At 35.8% G+C, this 22,920-nt stretch overlaps 1 protein-coding gene across 2 annotated transcripts in view; it reads left to right on the top strand.

Moving 5' to 3' along the window:
• ARHGAP10 (Rho GTPase activating protein 10) overlaps positions 1-22,920 on the top strand; it is a 144,223-nt gene that overhangs the window by 79,563 nt on the left and 41,740 nt on the right. For both annotated transcript variants that reach the window (XM_080588631.1, XM_080588632.1), the window contains exons 14-18: positions 1,091-1,165; positions 6,664-6,751; positions 8,065-8,123; positions 10,744-10,849; positions 11,475-11,634. In XM_080588631.1, coding sequence (XP_080444757.1) covers positions 1,091-1,165; positions 6,664-6,751; positions 8,065-8,123; positions 10,744-10,849; positions 11,475-11,634 — 488 coding nt within the window. The remainder of the gene's footprint in view (positions 1-1,090; positions 1,166-6,663; positions 6,752-8,064; positions 8,124-10,743; positions 10,850-11,474; positions 11,635-22,920) is intronic.

Below are 22,920 nucleotides of genomic sequence, written 5' to 3'. Positions count from 1 at the left end.
TGTTGAAAGATATTTTGAATAAGAATACTGCGTAATCTGTTATTTGAAAAGATTTCCTTGGAGTAGAAACACAGATATTTTATGTTATTCCTACTTTTCTAGGCTGTTATGAATATAGAGGTAGAGTATGGTGGGTTTGTAGATTGTTGATTATTATATGGCCTCTCAAATATCTGTGTCAGCTTCAGGCCTGTACTATTTTACCTCCCACAGTACAGGATCTGAAACGGTGCATCAGACAGAAAGACATACCTTATTTTGCCCTTTTCCTTCCCTTCCACTTCTCTCGCTGTCATTTGTCTTTAATTTATAGTCATATTTTTATTTCCCTGGGGATAAAACCAGGTTTGAATGTGTATGAGAGGAAGAAAGGGCATAGAGAAATGACAGGAAGGCAGTCCAGTGTCTACATGGAATGATAGCAGAGGGCTGAAAACATTATGCTGGTTATGGGTACTCTATTCATCCCTAGCAAATACAGAAGTGCTGATCTTAATAACTTGTGGTGCTGCCTCTGGGCTTAACTCATATGTGGACCCCAGTGGGTTGGAATGAGACATCATATCTTAAAAGAAAAGCATTTACAAACTAGAAAAAGCATTGGTTTTGAGGACTGGGAATAGGCTCAAGTTTTTCTTTATTTTATCCAAACTCTTTTTGTCAGCCACGTATTTGGAAAAAAGCAAAATTACATTTGTTAAAGAATTCTTAATTTAGCAGTTGTTGGTTTGGTTCTTACGTTATTTGACTGTGGACGCTGATGTATCCAACGTGTCATTTAAAAATCTGAAAACAGTCAGTGATTTTTCAAGGAAAGATTAGTCCCTGTTTGCTTCTACTCCCAGTATCTGAAGTGGAACCTTTTCCAAAACATAATGTGAACTTATCTTAAAAACACAGAAGAACAAAAGGATTCTTGCAATACTTTATTTATAAAGTTGTTCTCATGACTGTGTAAATAGTATGTAGTCTGTCTTACTTTGAGGATAATTTGTTGCCTGGGGAAAAGTTTTAATGCTAAATTTGACTGTGTATCTTATTGCTGTGGTTGATCTTCTGCCTTTTTTTTTTCTCTCCTTTTGCATAATAGGTATAAATGACCAAGGATTGTACAGAGTTGTGGGGGTGAGTTCAAAGGTCCAGAGACTTCTGACTTTGTTGATGGGTATGGCTCTATTTTACAATATTTTTTTCTATATTTTATGTCATGTTTGTTTTGCTGCCCATATTTGATGTTAAAATCATCTGTACTTGTTCTGTATACAAGACACATCTGGTTTGCTTTTCTTCATGAGAATTATACTTGTAGAACTGTAAGGTCCACCCGGTTGAGCACAGAGAGCGAGATTAGTTGGCAGAGGAAACTAAGAGAACTTGTAAAGGGAGTGTAGGAGTAGGTCATGGGCTTTGTGCAAGGCTGATGTGAGTAAGGAAAGCACTTCTTTACTGTCAGGAAAAACTTCTTGACTGTGTGGGTGATGGAGCACTGGCCCAGCTTGCACAGAGAGGTTGTGGAGTCTCCCTCCTTGGAGGTCTTCAGAAGCCACCTGGCAATAGGCCTGGGTACCCTGCCAGGTGCCTGGGTGTCCCCGCTTGAGCAAGGGGGTTGGAGCAGACCATCTCAGAAGGTCCCTCCCAACCCCACTGTTCTAGGGTTCTGTGAAGTGGATTTAAAAGTCGGAATTTCAGGGTCTGTTCAGAAAATTCAAAATACCAAATTTAAGAAAGTTTGAAGCTTATTTCTTCACTGTTTGAGGTTTCCAACTTTCTTCTCCCTTGCCTAAGATACACAGGTGATTTCTCGTGTGTGTATTTAGTTAATCACTGTGCAAAATAAGATTTTCAGTTTAAGCCTACTGGTGAGGAGCTCTTTGGCTGAAGAGGAGGAATACAATATACGTATTAATAATAATTATGTCTGTGCCAAGGCGGGAGACAGATGGAGAAGGGATTTGTTTTAATAAACTCAGTAGTATAACTCTTATTTGTGGCTAACAACTTAGACTCTCTTATATCTAGTTAGCCATGTGTAACTTTCAACATTTTTGATTCAGAAAAGTATTCTCAGAAACTTTTCCCCCTTCTCTTTCTGGAAATTTTGATACATCTTTAATCCCAGTGACTGTAGTTCTCTTGACACTTTGCTATCCCTAGGGAATTAAAAAAAAAAAGTATTGGCACCTGGATGAAATCCCTAGTCTGCCTGCTATCTCTCACCAAAGTAGTAGCCATGACTGCAAGATGTGCTGTGTTTCCCAATTTCTTGTCCTGAGCACTGACAGTACATGCAGTCAGACAAGACCACTGGGATTAGTTCATTTTTACAGAGCTTCCAAACCTGTCACTTGACAGCAAAGGTCTGATTCTCAGGGATTCATTGGTATGCAAAGAAGCTTGTTTGCAGTTTGCACCAGGCTCTTCTCCAGAACCATGCATGCTCCATCTGTGCTGATAACACAGTGTTCTTTGGCACGGCAAACTGGAGGAAGCCAGAAAGTGAATTCATTTCATTACCCCAGACATTATGTGAATGACAAAGCGCTTTTATATTATATGCTGCTGTCAGTTCAGTGCCACCTGTAAGACTTTTTCTTTTCCTTCCTTCCCCCCCCCCCCCCCCCCCCCCCCCAACAGGCTGTCTTTTCAGAAATGACAAGACATCAGGCTTGAGGGCCTGTGTGTCATATCAATCTGTCATGATGACCTTGCTAAATATTAATTTCTGGTATCTTACTTTAATCAATATTAACAGCACTCTGAAGTTCTCCATTAGTGCACATAAACCTGCCTGTATCTTTAAAGTATTGTAGCAAAAGATATTTTTTTTTAATACAAACTGGGATTAATAAACATGATATATAGCAGATTCTCATGGTTGTTTATCTGTGTTGGAATTAGCCTCGATAAACACTAACCATTTTTAGCCATTGACCATGGAAAGACTGATTTGCTGTCACTCAGAGAATCTTGATAAGATGCATTTGATATCCTAAGACGTTTTTCACTTTTACACTTACTGGCTTACTTTGGGCATGCAGATCTAGCAGGTAAATTTTCCTCTGTGCCATTAGTCAGATCCAAATTAAATAGATTCAGGTTGCCAGTGGTTCAGTAGCAGCTGGAAGACTTTACTGGGGATTCCAGCACCTGCTTTTATTTATTTATTTAAATTATAAATATATATTTTTTGTCATTCCAAAGGTTCATATAGTTATGTGAAGTAGGAGGAATATAGTGGTATCAAGATGAGCCAAAATACTGAACAGAAAAAAGTTAGGGTGCAAGCAGGTGCTCTTTTTCAGATGATTTGTTGAAAGTGATTCTATCTGTGCTCTTTATCTGTCTGTCCTCACAGAAGAATAAAGAGGGTTTCTTTTTGATATACACTGGTACAGAGAATTTAAAATGACTGATTAATCTTTAATCCTTTGTCTCTGGGTATACTCTTAGATACCCTTTTATATGAAAGTTCCTTTCAGAATCATAAAACCTCATATTAACTTTCTGTATTTTAAAATGTTTGATAATATTTCAAAGTATTTTAAGCTACCTGTCATTGACCGTGAGGTTCACTGTCTGAAAGGCCCTAACTGCAAAAAAGTCTTCCAAATGGTAACCAAGGACATTTATAGCATATAGGTTCTATCTTTCTCAGAATATTTTCTATAAAATTTGGGAAAGTGCATTGAGAGTCAAGAGAGTATAAGAACAAATATATATGCAGGCCTGCTTTTCTAATACTGTGAATGCACAGATTTTCATATTTAATATAAAAAATTAAGTCCTCTGTAAAATAACATTCAACAATTAAATATACAATTCTGCTTAAAAAAAAAACACGCAAAAAACAATAACAACAAAACACCACAACTTATTTGTGCAATTAACTTAGTCCTTGAAGTTGCTTGTAACCAGGACTGTGCTATGGTGGTCTATTTTGCAGCAGTAATCTTGTCTAAATTTGAGTGATAAAGGCATTTGCTAAATAAGGCATTCAGTACATTTCCAGGTAAATGTTACATTAATTTGAAGTCTCACTGTAAATAGGGAAACAGAGTTAGGGCTTCCAGTGTTCTGGGAATCTTTGTTATAAGCAGTTCAGAATGTTGTGAGCCATTAGAAAGCTCAGTTCTTGAAAGGTGTTAGGGACCAACTCCAATTCCAGTCTCATCTGTGATCTGCGTGATAGCTCTGATGTGGTTCATTTCCTACAAACTGCATACATACATTTCGTACAAACAAGTTTGTAGTACAAAGTCAGCTTTCATATAGACCCTTGCTCAAGGTGGAGAGACTGCTAAGGACTTCAAGTTTCTACTGATGAGTTCAGTTTTGATTTCTGATGCTGCCTGTCATGAAAAATGCCAGACATTACATTTTGTAGTGGAAAACATTATAGTACCTCTGCCTTTCAAAACTGAATTCCTTATTATTTTATATACAGTCTGCATACACTCCTACAGTGGGCATACTGCCTATGAAAGTAGAGAGAGTCTAATTCTAACCTAGTTTAGTGAAGTGGACTTGTTTTATAAACTGAGCTCCGTTATTGTCAGAAAGATTTGCATGAAATTTAGAGTTGATCTGTCAAAAGCTGTTCCATAAATGTGCATAGTTATTTTTATAGGCGTAAAATTGCCATTCAACGCACAGTGGCCGTTAATGTGAACAAATAGCATGAAAACTAATGGAGTCGATTTTCAAATCTTGGTTGCAGTTACAGTTTGTATACTGGTCTGAGATGTTTGAGGTAGAGGGAAAAAGAAAACAGGAACAGTCAAATATATATTTTTGTGTGTGTCTGAGTAAATTTGTATATGTTTGCATATGTATGGAGTGGTGGGGCAAGGAGCTGTGTAGGGCAACTGTCAAACTGAAAGTGGAAAAAAATTTAATGGGTTTTGAGGGCTTTTTACAGTCAAACTAGGGTTAGTTTGGGGTTGGTAGCAGGGCTAAATTTGATTTTTTTTTTTTTTTTTTAAATTATTTTTTCCCCCAAGACGTATGAAATATTTCATCAATACCATACATTTTTGAAGAGCCTTGTTTTGAACTCAGAGGTTAGACTCAGTGATCTTGGAGGTCTCTTCCAACCTAGATGATTCTGTGATTCTGTGAAATTGAGGTGTTCAGGTTTTTTCCTCCTCAAATTCATCACCACCAAGATCTATATAATTGAGTATGTCCTTTGACTGTAAAGGAGAACTAATGATTATGGGAGAGCTGATGATTATTAACTGAATATTTAAATATCCAGTTGTTTAAAAAAACTGGATATTACCTAGTGGTTTAATAATACAATTATTTAATTAATTTTGCAGAAAGCTTTTATTCTCCAAAAAGAGAATTTGAAAGCAGAAGAAGCTCGCATGCTAAAAAGAAGAAAAATATAAATGTTTTCCTGAGACAGACTTGAGGATTTTGGGTGGTGGTTGACTACTAACAATTTTGGTTGAAAATGTAACCTGACTTGTATTTTAAAATGGGATTTAAATAATTGATATAATGAGGGAGAATATTCAGTTACAGAAATAATTGCTTGGCACAGCCTTTGGAACAGTATTATTTAGTCCCAGTAAAAGGACTGTACCTTTAATCAGGGATCCTAATTTGATTTTTTAAATGTGTCTGCTGTTTGTCTGACAAGCAAAATAACAAATGAATTCTGAGTTGTATGAATGTTTCAACATGTAATCTGTGTCACTCACTGTTGTTGCAGTTTACTGTTGCGACTGACAGGAACATAAAATAATAATAAAGCTCAAGTACTTGAAGGTACAAAATACGTTGAGCTAATTTGGCCACATACATGTGATCTTCTCAACTGTCAAATAGCTATTGCTTCTTGTTTTGAGACAACTTTTTTTTTAGTTGTAAAACATTTCATTGTGCTGTGCTGTTTCCAATGTTTTGTCAAAAAATCTTCAGCTGATTGATCCTTCAGACATACAGCATTTCATGTTATGAGACTTTACCAAGTAGCCAGATAAAAGATGGGAGGAGCTTTGAGAAAATGACAAATTGTCAAGCGAGAAAATATTTTTCCCCTTGGCTAAAACTGATCAAGTAAGGGAGATGTTAAAGCCATCTTGTAGAGAAAGCTTACTAATAGAGAACAGCCCTTTTTCTACTTTTGGAGCACCTTTTAAAGGTTTTCACACAGTAAAGGCGGTCACATTGCAGTTGGCTATTTTCGTCATCAGCCCAAAATAACTGCTTATAGGGAAAACTATGATAAAGATTAGAAAAGATTTCTCAGTGTATTTGTGTTTTAAATAATAAAAAAGATAAGTTATCCTTACTAGGTCTTTTTTCTAAACTGTCTATATACATCTTTCTGTGTTTGTGTACATCTTTCTGTTTAATTTAAGGTGTGAAAATAGCAATTGCTATAGAGATCATTTCACATGAAAGTGATTTTTAATCCTTCATTAAAGAAAAAATCAGTAAAGTGCTTTCTATAATAAAATACTTAAGTAGAATTTATAAAGAGGTTTGGATATTAAGTCTTGTTAGTATTAATTAATAGTAAAAAGGACATACTGCTTCCACATTCATGTGAGCAAATGCATAATCAAATTTAATGTGTTCCAGTTCATATAGGGCATACTGATTTAGAATCACCTTTTTCATGCCCCTCTTCACTTCCTGATTATTTTGTAGATGCAAAAACCTGCAACGAAGTTGATCTGGAAAACTCTGTAGATTGGGAAGTGAAGACAATTACTAGTGCTATGAAGCAGTATCTGCGGTAAGCCTCTCTCTCATTTATTTTTTTCAGACCATGGATTTTGTATTTTAATTCTCACATGCTATGTGTTAAGAAAAGCAAATAACACAGCTTATATTATATTTTCTTGTATGAACAGAGGTGCATTTTGTGCAAATGTCATGTTTGTAATTTTTCTTGGGGCAAGCAAAATAATTTAGCAAGACTAATACTTGTGTTCATGTGAGACAAGCCCCAAAACAATTTTGTGTTAGATACGTAAGCACTTCTCTGATGGTTTGGAGATCTGAATTGTTGGTAAACTTGCTGAGAGTCATTACTGAAAGTCAGCTGAGATTATTACAGGAGTTTTATGCCTTTTTATGTTTTAACGTGGTAGAATGAAAAGGGGAAAGGTTATGAATTTTTTAATATTTTCCTCTTTTTCTTCTGACAGATGTTCCTGATATTCTAGTGAAATAGTAATAATATTCTGAGTGTGAAAAGTAGGAATCTTAGATGTTCAAATGATTTGGCTGATTTCTGATCAAAATATTTTACTAAATTGCCTAAGAACATAGAACTTACGTGTATCTCTTGTAGCATACCGCAAATACAGTATTTTTAATCTCTTACTGTTATTATTGAAACCATATCAAAGAATGCTGAAGAAATTTTTTTGAAGATAAAAGTCATAGGTAATGTAAGAAAGAGTAAAAATAGTGTGCACTAGATTAAATATTTCCTGCTTACAGTATTTCCCATCTGAGTGTTTATTCTGGTATTTCGTGAGCATCAGTCATGGAGTGAGCTTAATAAACAAAAGTTTTAACTCTGATGTTTTAACTCTGATTTGTGTTATTTGGTACCTTTTTCACTGGTGACTAAGGTTTTCAATTTTTCCATTTGAAATGCTTTAGAAGTTTAATTTGTGGATGGTTGCTGTTCAGCAACTTAACTGTATGGCCTTTATTTCTTTACAACAAGGCATTGGCTTTGCCTCTGTATTTTAAAAACCCTTAGGAATGTTGAATTACATAGTATGCGTGTTACAATATTCAGCTGTAAAATGGTCTCAGTGTTGTAATTTGGAAAGGTGCTTATGATAGATTGGAGGCATCACTTCAGCTCATGGAATATGAATAGATGTATTTAGTCTTATTTTCCTCAGTTTTTCCTGATTTCCTAGTTTTCCATTTGTACTGAAAGTCATTAAAATCAAGGGCTACCGTAACAACGCTTTCCTCCCATACAAGGACTATGCTACTGATTGTTTTAAAAAAAGTTTCCTACTTAGAATAAATACAGATGGAAAGGAATATGGATAAACTTATTATGTCATCCTTGTTTTACAGAAACCTTCCAGAGCCACTGATGACGTATGAGTTGCATGGCGAATTCATCATTCCTGCCAGTAAATATTTGACAGTAGTTCAAATAGAAATATTTTCTTATAGTTGTGGCCTTAGGAGCATGCAGTAAACACAGTTTCAGAAAAATTCTTCAACCCGGTAAAAAATATAGGAATAAAAAATAATAAAAGTTTTAAAAATACAGAAGTTTTAACCTGTGTTCAGTTTCAGTATGTGTCACAAGTGATGTGACTATTGAAAGACAAGTTTGTGACAGACATAGCATAGCATGATTTTCACTTCTACGTAAAAGCTTTTGGTTATGCATTCTAAACATTTCATTCTTATTCCCTTAATTGTATAATGATAAAATTCTACTTGGACTGAGATGTTTTTTCTTCCATTTATAGAGTAGAAGCTTAGTAAAAGAAAATATGTCAACTTGGGCTCATTTAAATCCTGAAAGTATAATTGCCTGACCCTTGTTTTCAGTGCCTTGTTAGTCTGTATCCAGGCTGCCTCAAATGTTCCCCTCGTATATTAGTTGAAGAAAGGAATGAACAGGCCAGATTACACGATGGCAGTTCAAACACAGACTTGGAAAAGGCAGTACAGCATTTGTAGTTCAGCTGTATGGTATCTAATGTACATAGAATTTTTTGGAAGAGGACAGAGAGAAACAGTATAAGAAATTTTTGGCAAAGTATCAAACAGATATTTAGCTGATTTTCTTTCCAGCCTGTAGCACTTCTGGCAAACTGCGGAAAGCAAAATTAATATAAACTTTGAGACAATTGCTTTATCTTCTTCGGTTTGCTGTAATGACTTTTCAGGACTGCAGAATGTATTTGCTTGTGGCCCTTAACTCATAATGAGAATTAGCCCATGAAATTCATTGCCAAAACACGTTTCAGAAGCCAAGTGCTTAAACAAAATTCAAGATTTTATTACCTAGATGGTGAGTCTGGCCCCTTGTATTGGAAAGTGTTAAAATAATTTTTTGATCTATGTTTTGCCATCAGTTTCTCACAGCATTTTCCCTTCTCTATTTTATAGTCTCCTTCATAAAAGAAATTATTTGAATTACATGTTTTAAATAGTACAGTGTTCGTAAGTAGTAAACAATTTTGTTGGGAGGCTGGTTCTGTGTAGCGGGGAGGAAAATTTAATCAACATTGCAGATCTGAATTACGGTATACTTAAAAATAGGTATGCAGTGTTGTTTCCTATGTTAGCTATAAAAAAACAATGCCAGGAATAGTAAGGAATATCCTTTTCTCTGAAACTATTTTATATATATATATATTTAAAAAAAATCAAAACAAAAACTTCTTCCAATTTTCTTTTACTGTGATACATATCACAGTAGATAGTAATTAGATTAAGTTGCTTAGCCATCCTTTAGTTAGGGCTTGTGTTTTCACATATTTGTGAAGTATTCTTGTTTTAAAGAAGGCTAAAGTTTTTATGACTGTCCTAATTTTGATTAGCTGACAAGGAGCTAAACATTTTGTGTTTTGGTAACCTTTTTATCTTGCAATTTATGCAGAGGTATTCACTGCAAAATAATAATAATAATAAAAAAATTAACCCTAAAAAATGTAGCAATGTTCAAAGAATAATAACAATAATAAAAAATAATCTGTAGGAGTATGCACTGAAAGAAATAAGGTGGGTATTCTATATGAAATACACTTAACAGTCAAAGTTGCCTTGGAGTAAAATGGGACCTGATGAGCAGTTCCAGTGTCAAAACCTTGCATTCATGGTAGATTCTATTTTTTTCTGTTTATTTACCTTGTACTAAGTATGTTATATACAAGAGAAATGCTTCCACTCCTCTCATTATAAGCCACAATTCAGATGTAGTTTTGTGGTTTAATATAACCTTGACAAGTAGGAATGTGGTTTATTTCCACCTTTTATAAATTCTTGTTTTCATCTGTATGCTAGTGAAACATATGGGGGCAAAATTATTGAATTCAACACAAAATCATAAAAAGGCCCTTGCTTAATGTTACTCTCTCTGTGCTGTACTAGAGTGGGATGGCATTGTTATTCAGGACACTTTATCATAGTAATCTCACTCAGTATTTCTTTTTTAGCATCATTATTCTTCTGTGTCTTCAGGGGTCATTAGTTTTTGTCTTTCTGAGCAGATTAATCTTCGGCAAGTGTTATTTTATGCAGTCTCTAATGCAAGGTAGCGTAGATGCAGTATTATTAGCTGCATAGTACCAACAAAATTGAATTTTAGTGATGAGGACAATCGGTTAATAATGGTAACATGTAAAGTAGTACAATTCCACTTCAGGTTTTTGCAAAGAGAAAGTTGCACCCGGGAACAACACTCTTCACTTTATAGTATATTTGAAAGCAGATGAGTCTGAGGCAGCAAAACGAGAACTACATCTGACAATTTTTATGTATAGAAGGAACAAAGGCATACTTTTGCGGGTGGATTGAAAGATCAGTTCACAAAATAAGTAAATAAACTAATAATTCTAGAACAAGACTATTTGTGAAAACAAAGCATGTGTGTTCAGTGTTGCTGTTTGGAGACATGTAATTGTTGAAGCAAAGTATATGCAGTATATTTCTGTGCAGAGTTGGAAGAAGCTTTGTGTTTCTGTGGATGATTTTTTTTTTTATGTGATGCTTATTTGTTTCTATGTCCTGTAGAAAGTGGAAGTCCTGAATCTCGAGTTAATGCTGTTCACTTCTTGGTCCATAAGCTCCCAGAAAAGAACAAAGAGATGCTGGACATTTTGGTGAAACATTTAGCAAAGTAAGTGCTGTGACCTGCTTTCGTGCCTTGTCAGACCCCTTGTCCTTACCTTTGTTTAACTACAAATAGCCTGGTTACTGTGCCTGTAGCTGAAGCCCATCTTGATGCTGTCATACACAATACAAAGCAGCAGACGTGCAAAAGCAGACAAGACGTTTGACTCATGCTGTGTATATTTTGGAGGTAAAGGCAGAAATCTAATCTGTTAATGAAGCCATATAAGTATTTACTTTAGCAGTCTTGCCAGCAGTTGAGGGTTTGATTGAAGTGAGAAGGTGAACATTATACTTTCTTTTCACAAATTCTGGCAAAGTGAATAGTGGAGATCTGTTAGCAAATTTAAGTTGGTTTCACACTTGCCCAGGTCCAAGGCTAAGTGCATTTTATATATTTAAGTTCAGAAAGAGACAGCTTTTGTTTTTAAATTGCCAGTGGAAGAATGGATTTTCTGTTTTCCACAATTCAGTATGACTTTATTTGAAGAAACTTTGCATAAAATGAACTTCTAAAACATGGATTAAGGAAATGTAATGTTTTCATTTGTAAAGTAGACTGCAGTTTCCAACAGTAATGGAAATTTTTCATAACCTATTTCCTGTTTTTTCCTTCAATTCTTTTCAAATAGTGTTTCAAAGCATGCCAAGAGGAATCTAATGACTGTAGCAAATTTAGGGGTAGTATTTGGACCAACCTTAATGAGGCCACAGGAAGAAACTGTAGCAGCCATCATGGACCTGAAGTTTCAGAACATCGTTGTTGAAATCCTTATAGAAAATCATGAGAAGGTAAGTTTTGATACATCTCCATCTTTCTGAGCATTGTTTCAAATGTTCTGCTTAATGGGTAGCATGGGGTTAAATGTGACATTACAACTTAACTCTAAAGAATACCCTCTATACCCTGTATACTTTTGGCTGTTTATACTCAATAAATATCCTGGTTCATAGTTGAACTGACATTTCAGAATGCTTATTTCCTGGTGGTAGCTGTGCTTCTGTGTGTATAGTATGCAAATAGATTTTCATTATGATATTTGTATATGCTTTTTTGTGAGCAGAAGTGATACAAAACTGGAAAATAAAAAGCCCAGGCTCAGTTCTAGCTCTTACTTTAAGTACTCTGACCAAAGTTTCACAGAATTAGTTGTTCTGTGTCTTAATTTTTCTCAGAGTTCACATGGTTTAAAAAAAAAAAAAAAAAGGAAAAAAAAACGACTTCACTGTACTCTGAATTTTGTGGGTTTTAGAAAGCATTATGAGAGAGCCAGGTATTAACATTTCCTTCATTTTCAGCTGAATGTGTGTTATTTTAAGCCTTTGTATTTGAGGTATTACTGAAAATGGAAGTTGTTGTTGTTGTGGCAGCTGCTGGTTTCTAAGGCACCTTACCCATACAAGATACTGTCCAGAATATCTGCTTGCACTGCACGCAGTCTGGGCCCTGGAATTTGTAATAGATAAATAAATCTTTTACTGGTGTCCCTTTGCTAGGGTTCTCCTTTGGGAGTCCCTAATGACTAAATTGACGTCTGGAACCGGGTGTTTGAGATGCTCTCCTTTTGCTGGGAGGATGGGCAGTATCCACCTTACTCTTATTTTCAAAAAAAAAAAAAAAAAATTATTTGGAAAAATTCCAGCATGTACTTTTTCCCCTCTTACTTCTTAAGCACTGTGAGCAGTGAAATAGTTATTTCTTTTAAAGGTTAACAGTGTTGAAATTGGCTATCTAAGTCGAGTCTTATCTACTTTAAATAATGTTTGTCACAAGTTTTTCTTAAATGAAATTTTGCCACCTCCCTGAATAATACAGGCTAGGCAAAACTTCTTTTGGCATAGCTTTATCTACATGGTATGTTTTGTTGGCTTAATTGACTTAGGGTGTGATGCTGCCCCTCCATACACCTTGAGCAGTTACAGTATTGTTCCACTGGGAAATTATTGTGCAGCAGATGTGGCTCAAGTCCTAAGAAATAAATATTTCAAGAGGTGTAAGCCATTTTTGACCTTATAAGTGAAGGTAAACAGTGCAATAAGGCCATGATTTTGTAGCTGTTATGGTGACCACACAAATTAAGAAAAAGTGAATAGAGAGTGAGCTGAGCCAGGGTGTTTTTAATGGCATATGGAGGATGGGTTTAGTTCTGCCTATTAAAATCACTAGATCACCACATATTAGCACCAGCTTATTGTTTTGCCTGCTCATTCACATGCCCTTAGAAACTGGACATCAATTTCACATTTGAAACATTGGTTGTACTGGCCATTCTTGCTTTTCTGAAAATGTGGAGAAGCAGGGAATGGAAAATAGGTAAAAAAAAAAAAAAAAAAAAAAAAAAAAAAAAAAAAGATACCGCATCATTTTCCATAATTCCTTGTTTTTATGTCTTCTTTAGAACTGGAAGGCTATAATTTTTTTAAAGGGATTTCTATCTTTTCACTGTTATTTCTAGCAGTGAACTTGCCATCAGTGGTCTGCCTACAGCAACTTCTCTCCCACACTAGAGCTGCTTCTAAGAGTGAAGGAAGCCCAAAGTGTGACCTCCATGTATTTATAGCAAAGACAAAAGAGAGGAGTGTTTTAAGGCATGGCAAAAATGTTTAGTCAATTTGAATATGTTGCTTTTATAAGTGAGCCTTCTTCTCTTAGGGCAGACCGAAGACCTACTGTTAATGGCAGATAGGCTTCTTGTCAATCTAATATTCATTTTAAATTATTATGAATTCTTTGCATTGCAGACTTTCTAAGAGTCTTGCATAAGTTGGGTTTATGATTATTATGATTATTAAATATTTTATTTATAGCCCTGGTGAAGTCCTAGGAGAAGTCACCAGCTGCAAGTTAAAAGCTTTCAAATATTTCATCAACCACTGCTTTGACTCTGCTAATTTTTAGCCGCTTCTGCTAATATACGCTAAGTCTGGAGTTACAGAAGTGCGGTAGAGTCAAGATGGAGGGGCACTGACAGAAACTTGAAGCAACACTTCACACTTCATGCCTTTGTAATTTATGGCCCTGACAGACTGCAGAAAGGCATCTCTTTTCCCCTGTAGCAAATGAAATGATTAACAAAATTCCAAACTGTAGAAGCAATAGCCGTTGTAATTCCAGTTTAAATACAGTAACTTGTTAAGCCAAGTGGTTAAAATGGTTATGATTCCTCAAACATTTTTAAATTCCATCAGTGTTCATTTTGTCTTGCTCTGTGGACTGCTTTACTAAAGGAGATCTACGATTCAGTTTTGGGAGGATACGTAGTTAACTGTTACTGGCTTTGAAATCCTGGTGCAGTTGTTCCACTATCATCACTCTGCTGAGTGATTAGAGAATTTCCATTCAATTTATATATGGAAACCTGGAGATGGAGACGTGCCCTGAGATAAGAGTATCTTAGTGCATAAGCTGTGTTTTTTTTTGTTTTGTTTTTTAACACTTTATTGATAAGTACATTTATTTCATACTAGCCAGAAACCAATCAGTGACACTTTTACTTTGTTTAAAAGCTGCATACATCCAAACCATGGCTGTGAACCAGTTATGGTAGGTTGAGGAGGGGATGTTAGGCAAAATCAAACCAATGCTGAGACTTGAATGCTGGCCACTAGACTGTGCAGCCTGTTGTGTTACTTAACTGGCACTAGGATTGTGCAATCATTAAGACTAGATAGAGGACAGAAGAGCATTAAGGAAAAAATTGTTTAGATCTTATTCTTGTCAGTTATGGATAAGTCTCTTCTAGGCAGAGTATTTCTCAGTCTCCAAGCAGAAGATGAGTTGTAGAAGCACATCTCTACTGAAGGAAAAAAGCAAAATCTAGACCCAATCTGACCTCTTTTCCCAAGACACTCAGAACCACCAGTAGTGGAAGAGAGGCCAGTCCAGAGAAAAATAAGACCTGTGAATTGTCTTGCTTGCTTCTGCACTGTGGCTGTAGGGAAAGGCCAGCCAGATATGCCAGGCAAAGTAGGAATATATTCAGCTTTAATATTCAGTGGACTATAGTTTCACTTTGAATTGTGATGTTTTTGCTGACTGGCTGCATGCACTCTTGTTCTCCTTTGCTTTTCAGACCCTTAATGTCAGTGTCATTTCATACTTGGCTGTCTTGTTCCTTCTCCCTTGCCATATCTGTCTGGTCTCCTTTGGTTTCTGTGACCCATGTCCTTCCCTTCACTAAAAAGGCATCAAGAAATTCATGTTGGTATCTAGTGATCATGTTCATTTTGCTTTGAAGCTAAACCTTCCCTTAGTATTCACTTTCTGAGATAATGAACTCGGGGGATGGCTACAGCTGTGTTTGTACAATGCTTGGCCTTTAAGTAATCCTGTGATGAATAGCGATAGTCAGTTTGGACAAAAACCCAGATTTTGCTTTCTCTTCCTCTCCTCTCCTAAATGAATTTCAAAAGTGTAAATTAGTTTTTCTTCCCAAGGGTTTAGCAGACTAGAGATCTTGGTCATCTCAGCTCTTCTAGTCTTGCTTTGTGACTTGCATGGAGGAAGAATGGCAGTACACTCCACGAATTCCTGAATAGCATGCACATGTTCTTGCTGTTTGTTATAATGTTTTGGTATCTCATTGGAACAAATGCTGCAATTCAAAGGGGTTATTTATTTGCCATTGAGAGATGCCTCAGTGGTAATATGAGCCATTTTGGTTTCTTAATTGCCTGAACATTATTTGAAGAGGAAAAAAACAACAACACAGGTTAAAAAAAGAAGGCTACGAAATGAAAGAAGATGAGTGAGGAGGTTAGAATAAAAATCTCAGTGGGACTAGAATATGTAAACCAGCATATGGGGGAAGGAAGAATAGTGAGTACAAATAGCAAGACTGCAAAAACAGAAAGAAGATGAAAATTACAGTGGAAGTAAATTAGAAGAGAAAAGAGAGGGGCTAGACGGAAAGAGTCTGGGAAGCCAGAGTCTTCTGAAAGGGACTGGGCATGGCAAAACATACCTTTTTTTTAAAATGTTGGCAACTTATAGGTAAAGTTAGCTCAAAAGATGTTAATTCTGAAAAATTCAATGTCTCCAGTACAAAGGATAGATTCTGTTTTCACTTGTTTTCTGTATTTGTCTACTTAAAAAGGGCAAAAATTTTACATATATTAGACAAAATACATATTTGTTTTAGCTATATGTTTTGCTTAAAACAGTTATATGAGAAACATTTTTCTATGAAGCATTTTTAAAAAAAAAGTAGGCCCATTTATAATTTTTATTAAACTGAAGAGAAAAAATTAATAATACTGAGCTCTTAAGCCAACATCAACTTCATGTAGTAACACCTGGAAAATCCTTAGTCTTAAAACATATCACAGTGCATAATACCTGCAATGTTCATGCGATGGGAGAAATAGAAACAGGTGAAGTCAGATGTTCATTTCAGAGCATGAAGTAGTACTGAGGTGTGGCCATGTGCATGTTTAAAGCAATTCTCAGCAAGTAAGTGCTTTAGAGCCTTTAGGGGCATAGTGGCACTGCCAGCCTCTGAACTAAGACTGCTTTTTGACAACACAGCAGATCTTTTGAAGTGCTGGTAAAGGGACATACAAGAAATACTAAAGGAGACTTGTTTCATCTTTTGTGTTGCTTTGTCTTTGGCTGGAAAGGGAGATGAAGAAGCAATGCATTGTAATTGTGGTGGTTTGCTGTGGTGTAGAAATTTGAAAACCTATTCAAGCTAAATGTTTTTCAAATCAACAAATGTTTGACTTGGGGAAAAAAAAAAAAAAGGTAAGTCATCTCCAGTAAAGCAGAATTTGCAAGGAAACATGAGCTTCACTTAAGGAGGGTATTCGGTATGTGCATAACTTTAAGAGCATAACTAATCAGAAGTGTCATTGAAACTATTCCTGTACTTAAAGCACATCCTTTAGTAATTGGCTGGGTCTAAACCAGAAAGAGCAGCAAGCACAACAAAGAACTTAATGTTTTCTGGTGGAAGTCACAGCAGCTCTTTCATTTCACTGTAGCGTGTGTGAACTCTTCAGACTGTTTCTCTGCTCTGTGGATAGCAGAAAGCACTTCCATATGAAATCCACATGTGATGTTTTAATTGACTGAAAATCTTTGTTTTGTTTAAAGACTGCTGTTTTCAAAGTCTTAATGTAGTTTGTGCATAGTGAGAAGATTGTATATAAAGTCTCCATTTGTATTTGTGACTATAGTTGATGACATTAAAGAGTAAGGAGTCTGGATCAATCCCTGGATTGGTATGCTCCAAATGCATTAGACTGCTCCAAAAGACACAAAACATGTACTATGAGCAAACAGATTAAAAAAGAAAATCAAAACAAAAGTCATTCTTACGGGGATAGAAAATAGTTTGCTGAGGTGTTGCACTACAAATATGTGGCATCTTACAAGTAATATGGACACACATTTCTGTCTTCTTGATGGGCCTATGTTATTTCCAGTTAATTTGGGGAAACTTCACTCAAATTCATATGAAATTTCTGAGTGATGCAGTCCTCATCTTCCACTGCACCACAGACAGTGCTCTGAAGTAAGTAAATAGAACTGATGATAAGAGAGTGGAATTCAGTTGGCTAACGTTTCCGTCAGCCTAGACACTCAGGGTCCTGTGCTTGCATGTGTGGAGGAGGATCCAAAGGAGAAGGCCTTATGGAGAATGCTAGAATGGGTTCTCTTAAGTAAAATTTTGATATAAAAAACAATCTGTGAAAGCTCCAGGGCTATTGAGAGGGGAAAAGTTGTTGCATTCCTGAAGAGTTTAAAGAGTAAATTCTTGTATGTGACCTAAGAACTATACTGTGTTGCAGCTTTCAATGTTAAGTGAACCATTGAATTGACAATTTTTTTCCCCTTTAAATTGGGTAAACCGATCTGAATGGCATGCTGCCTGATCATTGCTAATGACAGAGCACTGGGTAATCGTGCAATATGTGCTTGTGTTTCTGTATGTACTCTTCAGAATTCCAGTAAGCTTTTGCCCTACTAAAGGGGTTAGTGTATTTCAGTCCATTTAATGAATTTTTGAATAAACAAGATGTGACGGTCAGCTGATAAGTGTTTATTCCTAGTATTTTTGTGTGCATGCTATTTACACTAATGAAGCATCAGTACTTCATTGCAGTGGATGCTGGACATAGAAACAAAGAATATGTTCTTTGCCTTCAAAGACCTTACAGTCGTAATGTAAGATAAGAAATGGATTTTAACAAAAACAAAGACCAGAAAACACTGTACAACACAAGGATGATATAAATCCTTGTAATGGCAACAGGGAAATTATTGGAGAAGAAAATACTGGCAGGGCTGTGTGGGACAGTTGGAACAGTGTCATTTCCAAAGATCTTGACATTTCATTCTGATGCTTTGTACAATGACGTTACAGTAGGGTGTCAAATGCAGGGTTTTATAATTATTCATATTATGGTGTATAAAATTTGTAGAAAAACAGATTTTACCACATATTTATTTGTATTTGTATGCATGTGTATGTATTTATTCATTACAAATAAAGGGGAGATCATGTTTGTGTGTTTGGCCATATTTATTGCTTTTGCTGGCTCTTGGCTTACATTTGTAAACGCCGCCTTTTAACCTCTCAGGGCTTCTCATGCTCTTCATAAGAGCAAATACATGCAAATATTCTCATTCTGCATTATTTTTTCATTTAATAACTAAGATTATGTTATGTTTTAGAAAGCTAGGTAATTGGATTGAGTATTTAATCTTTCAATTTAAAGGCTTTTTCTGTTGTTGTTCTTTTAAGTATTTCCTGTAACTAAACAAGATATACAAAGCTAATATGTGTAGCTGTAATACGGAAGGACAACCTTTTCTAAAATACTCTCCTTGGTGTGAGTTACAGTAGGTGAGCACAGAAAAGAAGGTGAATATGCTGTTTCTGCTGGTGCAGTGGATAAATGTGTAGGTGTTTCAAGCCTTGTGTATTGTTAACTCTCTCATTTCCTTCAATGAATAAAATGGATTGCTTGTGAATGCAATTCACAGCAGTGGATGGGTTGCTATCAGGAGCGTTCTTTTCGTGAATCGTTAAAAGGGAGCGAGATGTGATACAGTGGGAGCTGCAGGCTTTGTATCAGGAGTGCTACTTTTAGAAAGGCTGAGTCAACAAACTCATAATTTGCAAGCGATCAAAGGACACATGTTTCTAACCTTGGTATGTTCTTCTTTTTTTTTTTTTTTTTCTTTCATCCTTCCACAGTTGTCCTCCAGACTGCAAAGTCATGTTTTACAGGCTATGTTTAGTTTCTTCATTAAAGCTCCAATGTGAACTACAGGGTTCAAGGTAGTCAGGCCAAATGTGTGCCTGTTAGAGTCTACATATACTTCAGGTTTGTCTGAAATTTCCCTTAGTTCTCTTGTCACTCTAATAGTTTGCAGTTTGTCTGGAGTACTAAACCCTAATCCTTTTGCATTAAAATTGGCAGTACATTATTTGATTACAATATTGGGAGTCAGTGTCCACAAATTGCTAAAAGCAGTGTTTCGTTCAGTTATGGGTAGTCAGGCTGCTAGGCAGATTGTCTCTGCAAATGGTATCTTTGCAGTGAAGAAAAGGCTGTCTTGGATTTGTTTGTTTATTTATTTATTTTAGAGCTTTGTGGGTTGTCTGTTGGCTCTCAACCAAGGGTGTTTCCTGTTTCTAGTTTTGACTTCTACTAGGGTTCTTTTCAAGCTACACACTCTGTTGCACTGTAACTAAATAGAGTGCGCCAGGCAACATCAAGAGTATTATGGATGCTTTCTGGTTGGTGGCCCTCTAGAGGTTTAGCTTCAGGCATCTCTCAACTCTTAATCTGAGTTTATATTTTTTTCAAATAAAATGTTAGTGAATATTGTATAAAGGTGTTTGTGGTTTGTAGTGGAATTCAAGCCTCAAAATCCAAAGCTTCAGAAAATTTGCATCCTATTCAGTCTCACAGAAGCCAGTGTGCAGCAAATCATATTTTATAGAATACAGCTGCTGAAGTGCCAAAGTTGGGATAACTACTTCAAGGCAGGCACATCCGTATTGAAGTGGACACAGTGGTAACTTGGAAAGGTAAGTGACTTAAAGATTCTAAGTTGTTGATAATTTTTATTGAATTTTATATTTTCAAAAATATTTAATATGATGTAGAGAAATAATGAGATTCACATTATGTGTACTGAACACAAATTCTATGTAGATGTCAATAATTTCTAGTGCAAATGTTTTTATATTTCATTGAATCATATGTTTGAAAACAAGAAATGGATCATGTTGACTAAAACCAGAAATGAAACAGGTTGATCTAATATAGTCTTTAATAAATTTAAATGCAAAAAGAAAGAAACCACATTTTATTAAAAAAAAAAGTTTTCAATAATGTTTAATTTTAGAAATTTTATTAAACTGTTAGAATTGATGCAATCTGTTTAGAAATACAACTTCTGTCTTTCCAGAAATTAATCTTTTGTAATTGCTGTTATGTTTGAGCTTTTAATTTTTAGTAGCTCCTGTTACCTTCTGCAATCCCTTCAAATTAAAAAAATAAATCTGGAACCGTAAATCTTACAGAATTGGATTTTTATGGATTAAAAATTAGAATATTAGTGGCTGAGTTACCCTTTTTATGACAATATTTTAAGATGCTTATTTTCACCGTGCATATCCTGAAATGCTTCTATCTACAGTAAAATTATAAAAACATAAAAAATATTGCTTTATGTTTGCAGAAAAAGGCAAAAAGAATGGCAAAACGACTGTCTTCATTATTGTAAGGGAAAAAAATGCATGGGAACTGTATCAAGGTAAGAGTACACTGTGAATAACTAAAACAGTTTTCCTCTTTCTTGAGCACTTTTGTCTCTAATATAAATATAAATATATATTTTTTTTACAGGTTGGTGGATCAAACCTGAATTGAGTTTACATTACATTGAAAAGAAGCTAAGTCAAGAAAAGGCCATGGTGGTGATAAGTTTGTCTTGCACTATCCCATTAGCTGCTAATTTATAAAATATTCTTAGATTGACATATATTGTAGACAATTATCCTGGAAATACAAGGAGTACAATAGCCGTAAAACGTACGAGGGCAGAGGAGTATATGTGGCCCAGGTGGATGGGATTTTATATCGTTCAATAAACATCAGTTGAAGTGTCTGTGTATGTTTCTTTTATTTACCAACTGCAAATCAAGTGTTGAAGGGAAATTACCCAGATAAAATCTTGTACTGGTGTTCTTTTTGTCTTGAGAAATACTTTACTCTAAAAATATGATTGTTGTAGAGGAGGCTATACCCGGAGCTGAATTTCAAAGAATTCAAAGTAACCTTGCATGTTCTAGCCTCTTTTTGCATTAGACAACAACTTCTGGTACTCCAATTCTTGTTTATGTATCCAAAGAAAATAGATGCATCTTCTGTGTAGTAGGTGTTAGGAGAGTGAATGAGGGGTTTCTCTTGCAACAGAATTATGGCACAGCTTTAAGCTGTTAATGGTTTTTATAATTTTATCCACATTAGCTCTATTACTAAGCCTCCAGTTTTCCCCCCCTCTTTTTCATCCCACTCTGTCCTTCCTTGCTTTTGCCTCCCACTGATTTTTAGAAGAAATTTTAATTACCCCAGTGATACAAAGCAGACAGAGATGACCTGATGTCTGGGTCTTTTCCTAAAGTGATTCCTGGCAAACATACTGAAATTCATTAATTAGTTCTGCTTGAGACCAGAATGAACAGATCAGTATCCTCTTGTAGCACTAGAATCTAATCTACATTTCCACGTACAACTATACATTTAGTCATAAACTTGTGGAATATGCTTAGTTAAATGCTCCTAGCGATGGGTTTTTTGAAATTCTAAAATCAGCTCTAGCAAGAGCTTAGGATCTAGAGGCCAACACTGTTGTTGCAGATTAAGAGGAATCTGGCAGAATTCCTTGGGCTGCTGCCATATGGATCTGCTGGTAGAATACAGTATGATAATATGTTGAATTTGGCTCATTACTCTCAAGAAATGCTTCCAGAGACTGTGGGACACCGGTTTAGGAACTGGAATGGTTGTGTGTAGGGATGGTCTTGGGCTCACTGTTGTAGAAGAGTGCTGTTATTAGCGGTACATATCCAAGATGGTTTGTGGTTTGTTTAGCCCTATAAAGTATCTGTTCCGTACTATTGCATAGAGAGAAATAGGTCAAACATACCGCTGTTTTAAGCAGCTCGACAAGAGTCTCATCTTTTTTTTTGTTGTTGTTGTAGCTTTTGCACTGCAGGCTTGGAGACTGATCCACCACTTAACTCAGTGTGCATCTTTAAATTCCACTTTCATATACAATCAAACCTAACCAACCATTTAAAATAGTGAATGAACTGGGATAGGAATGACTAACAGGTTTGTTGTTTGATAAATTTTTTGTTTTGTTTTCTGTGCATTTTGAGTGCTACGTGTCAGTGTTCTCCCATATGTAAATTGTTTCACTTAGCTTCCAGGTTTGCCCTCAAGTAGATGAAGAGCAGAACGCTAATGCTTCTGAGAACTAAATTGTAGAGAAGTATTCTATAAATCTAGAGCAGTTTGGCCCCAGCCACAAAAACTGTGTAATGCTGTATGTGATTGGGAAGTCCTTAACCTTGGAGGCTAGTTTAGTACATTTTTATTAGCTTCTTGAATGAGGTAATTCAAAGAACAGATTTCATTCTTGTCTTTGTGTAAGCTGTGGTAACTTCTGCAATACAGATGAGTGATGATGGTAGGTCTGATTTTTTCACTTGAAGGAAGGCTTTATTTGGAGTAGCAAAGAAATCTTCCGTTAAATAGCATGTTCCAGCCCTGTTCTCCCACAGAAGGGATTCTGCCCTACTGCGGTTGCCTTGTGATGCATCCGATGGCCATCTTCTTGCAGTGCAAGAAGAGATTTTGAAACTTAGCCAGGTGTGGCCCTGTACTGTTGTGCAAGTAAGTCAAAATACTGAAGTGTTAGTACAGATATTGGTGCTCTTATAGTCCATTACTTGTATGTGATTTTGAATTTTGTCTTCTGTGCATTGGCAATGTACTTCTGATAACAGATCTCTCACAGTAGGCATCTTTTATTAGTCTGTGAAACATTTA

Source organism: Anser brachyrhynchus (genome assembly GCF_964034855.1).
Source record: "Anser brachyrhynchus genome assembly, chromosome: 4".
In the NCBI taxonomy this organism is placed as follows: domain Eukaryota; kingdom Metazoa; phylum Chordata; class Aves; order Anseriformes; family Anatidae; genus Anser; species Anser brachyrhynchus.
The sequence above is the reverse complement of the archived record's forward strand: the minus strand, read 5'-3'. Positions and strand labels throughout refer to the sequence as shown.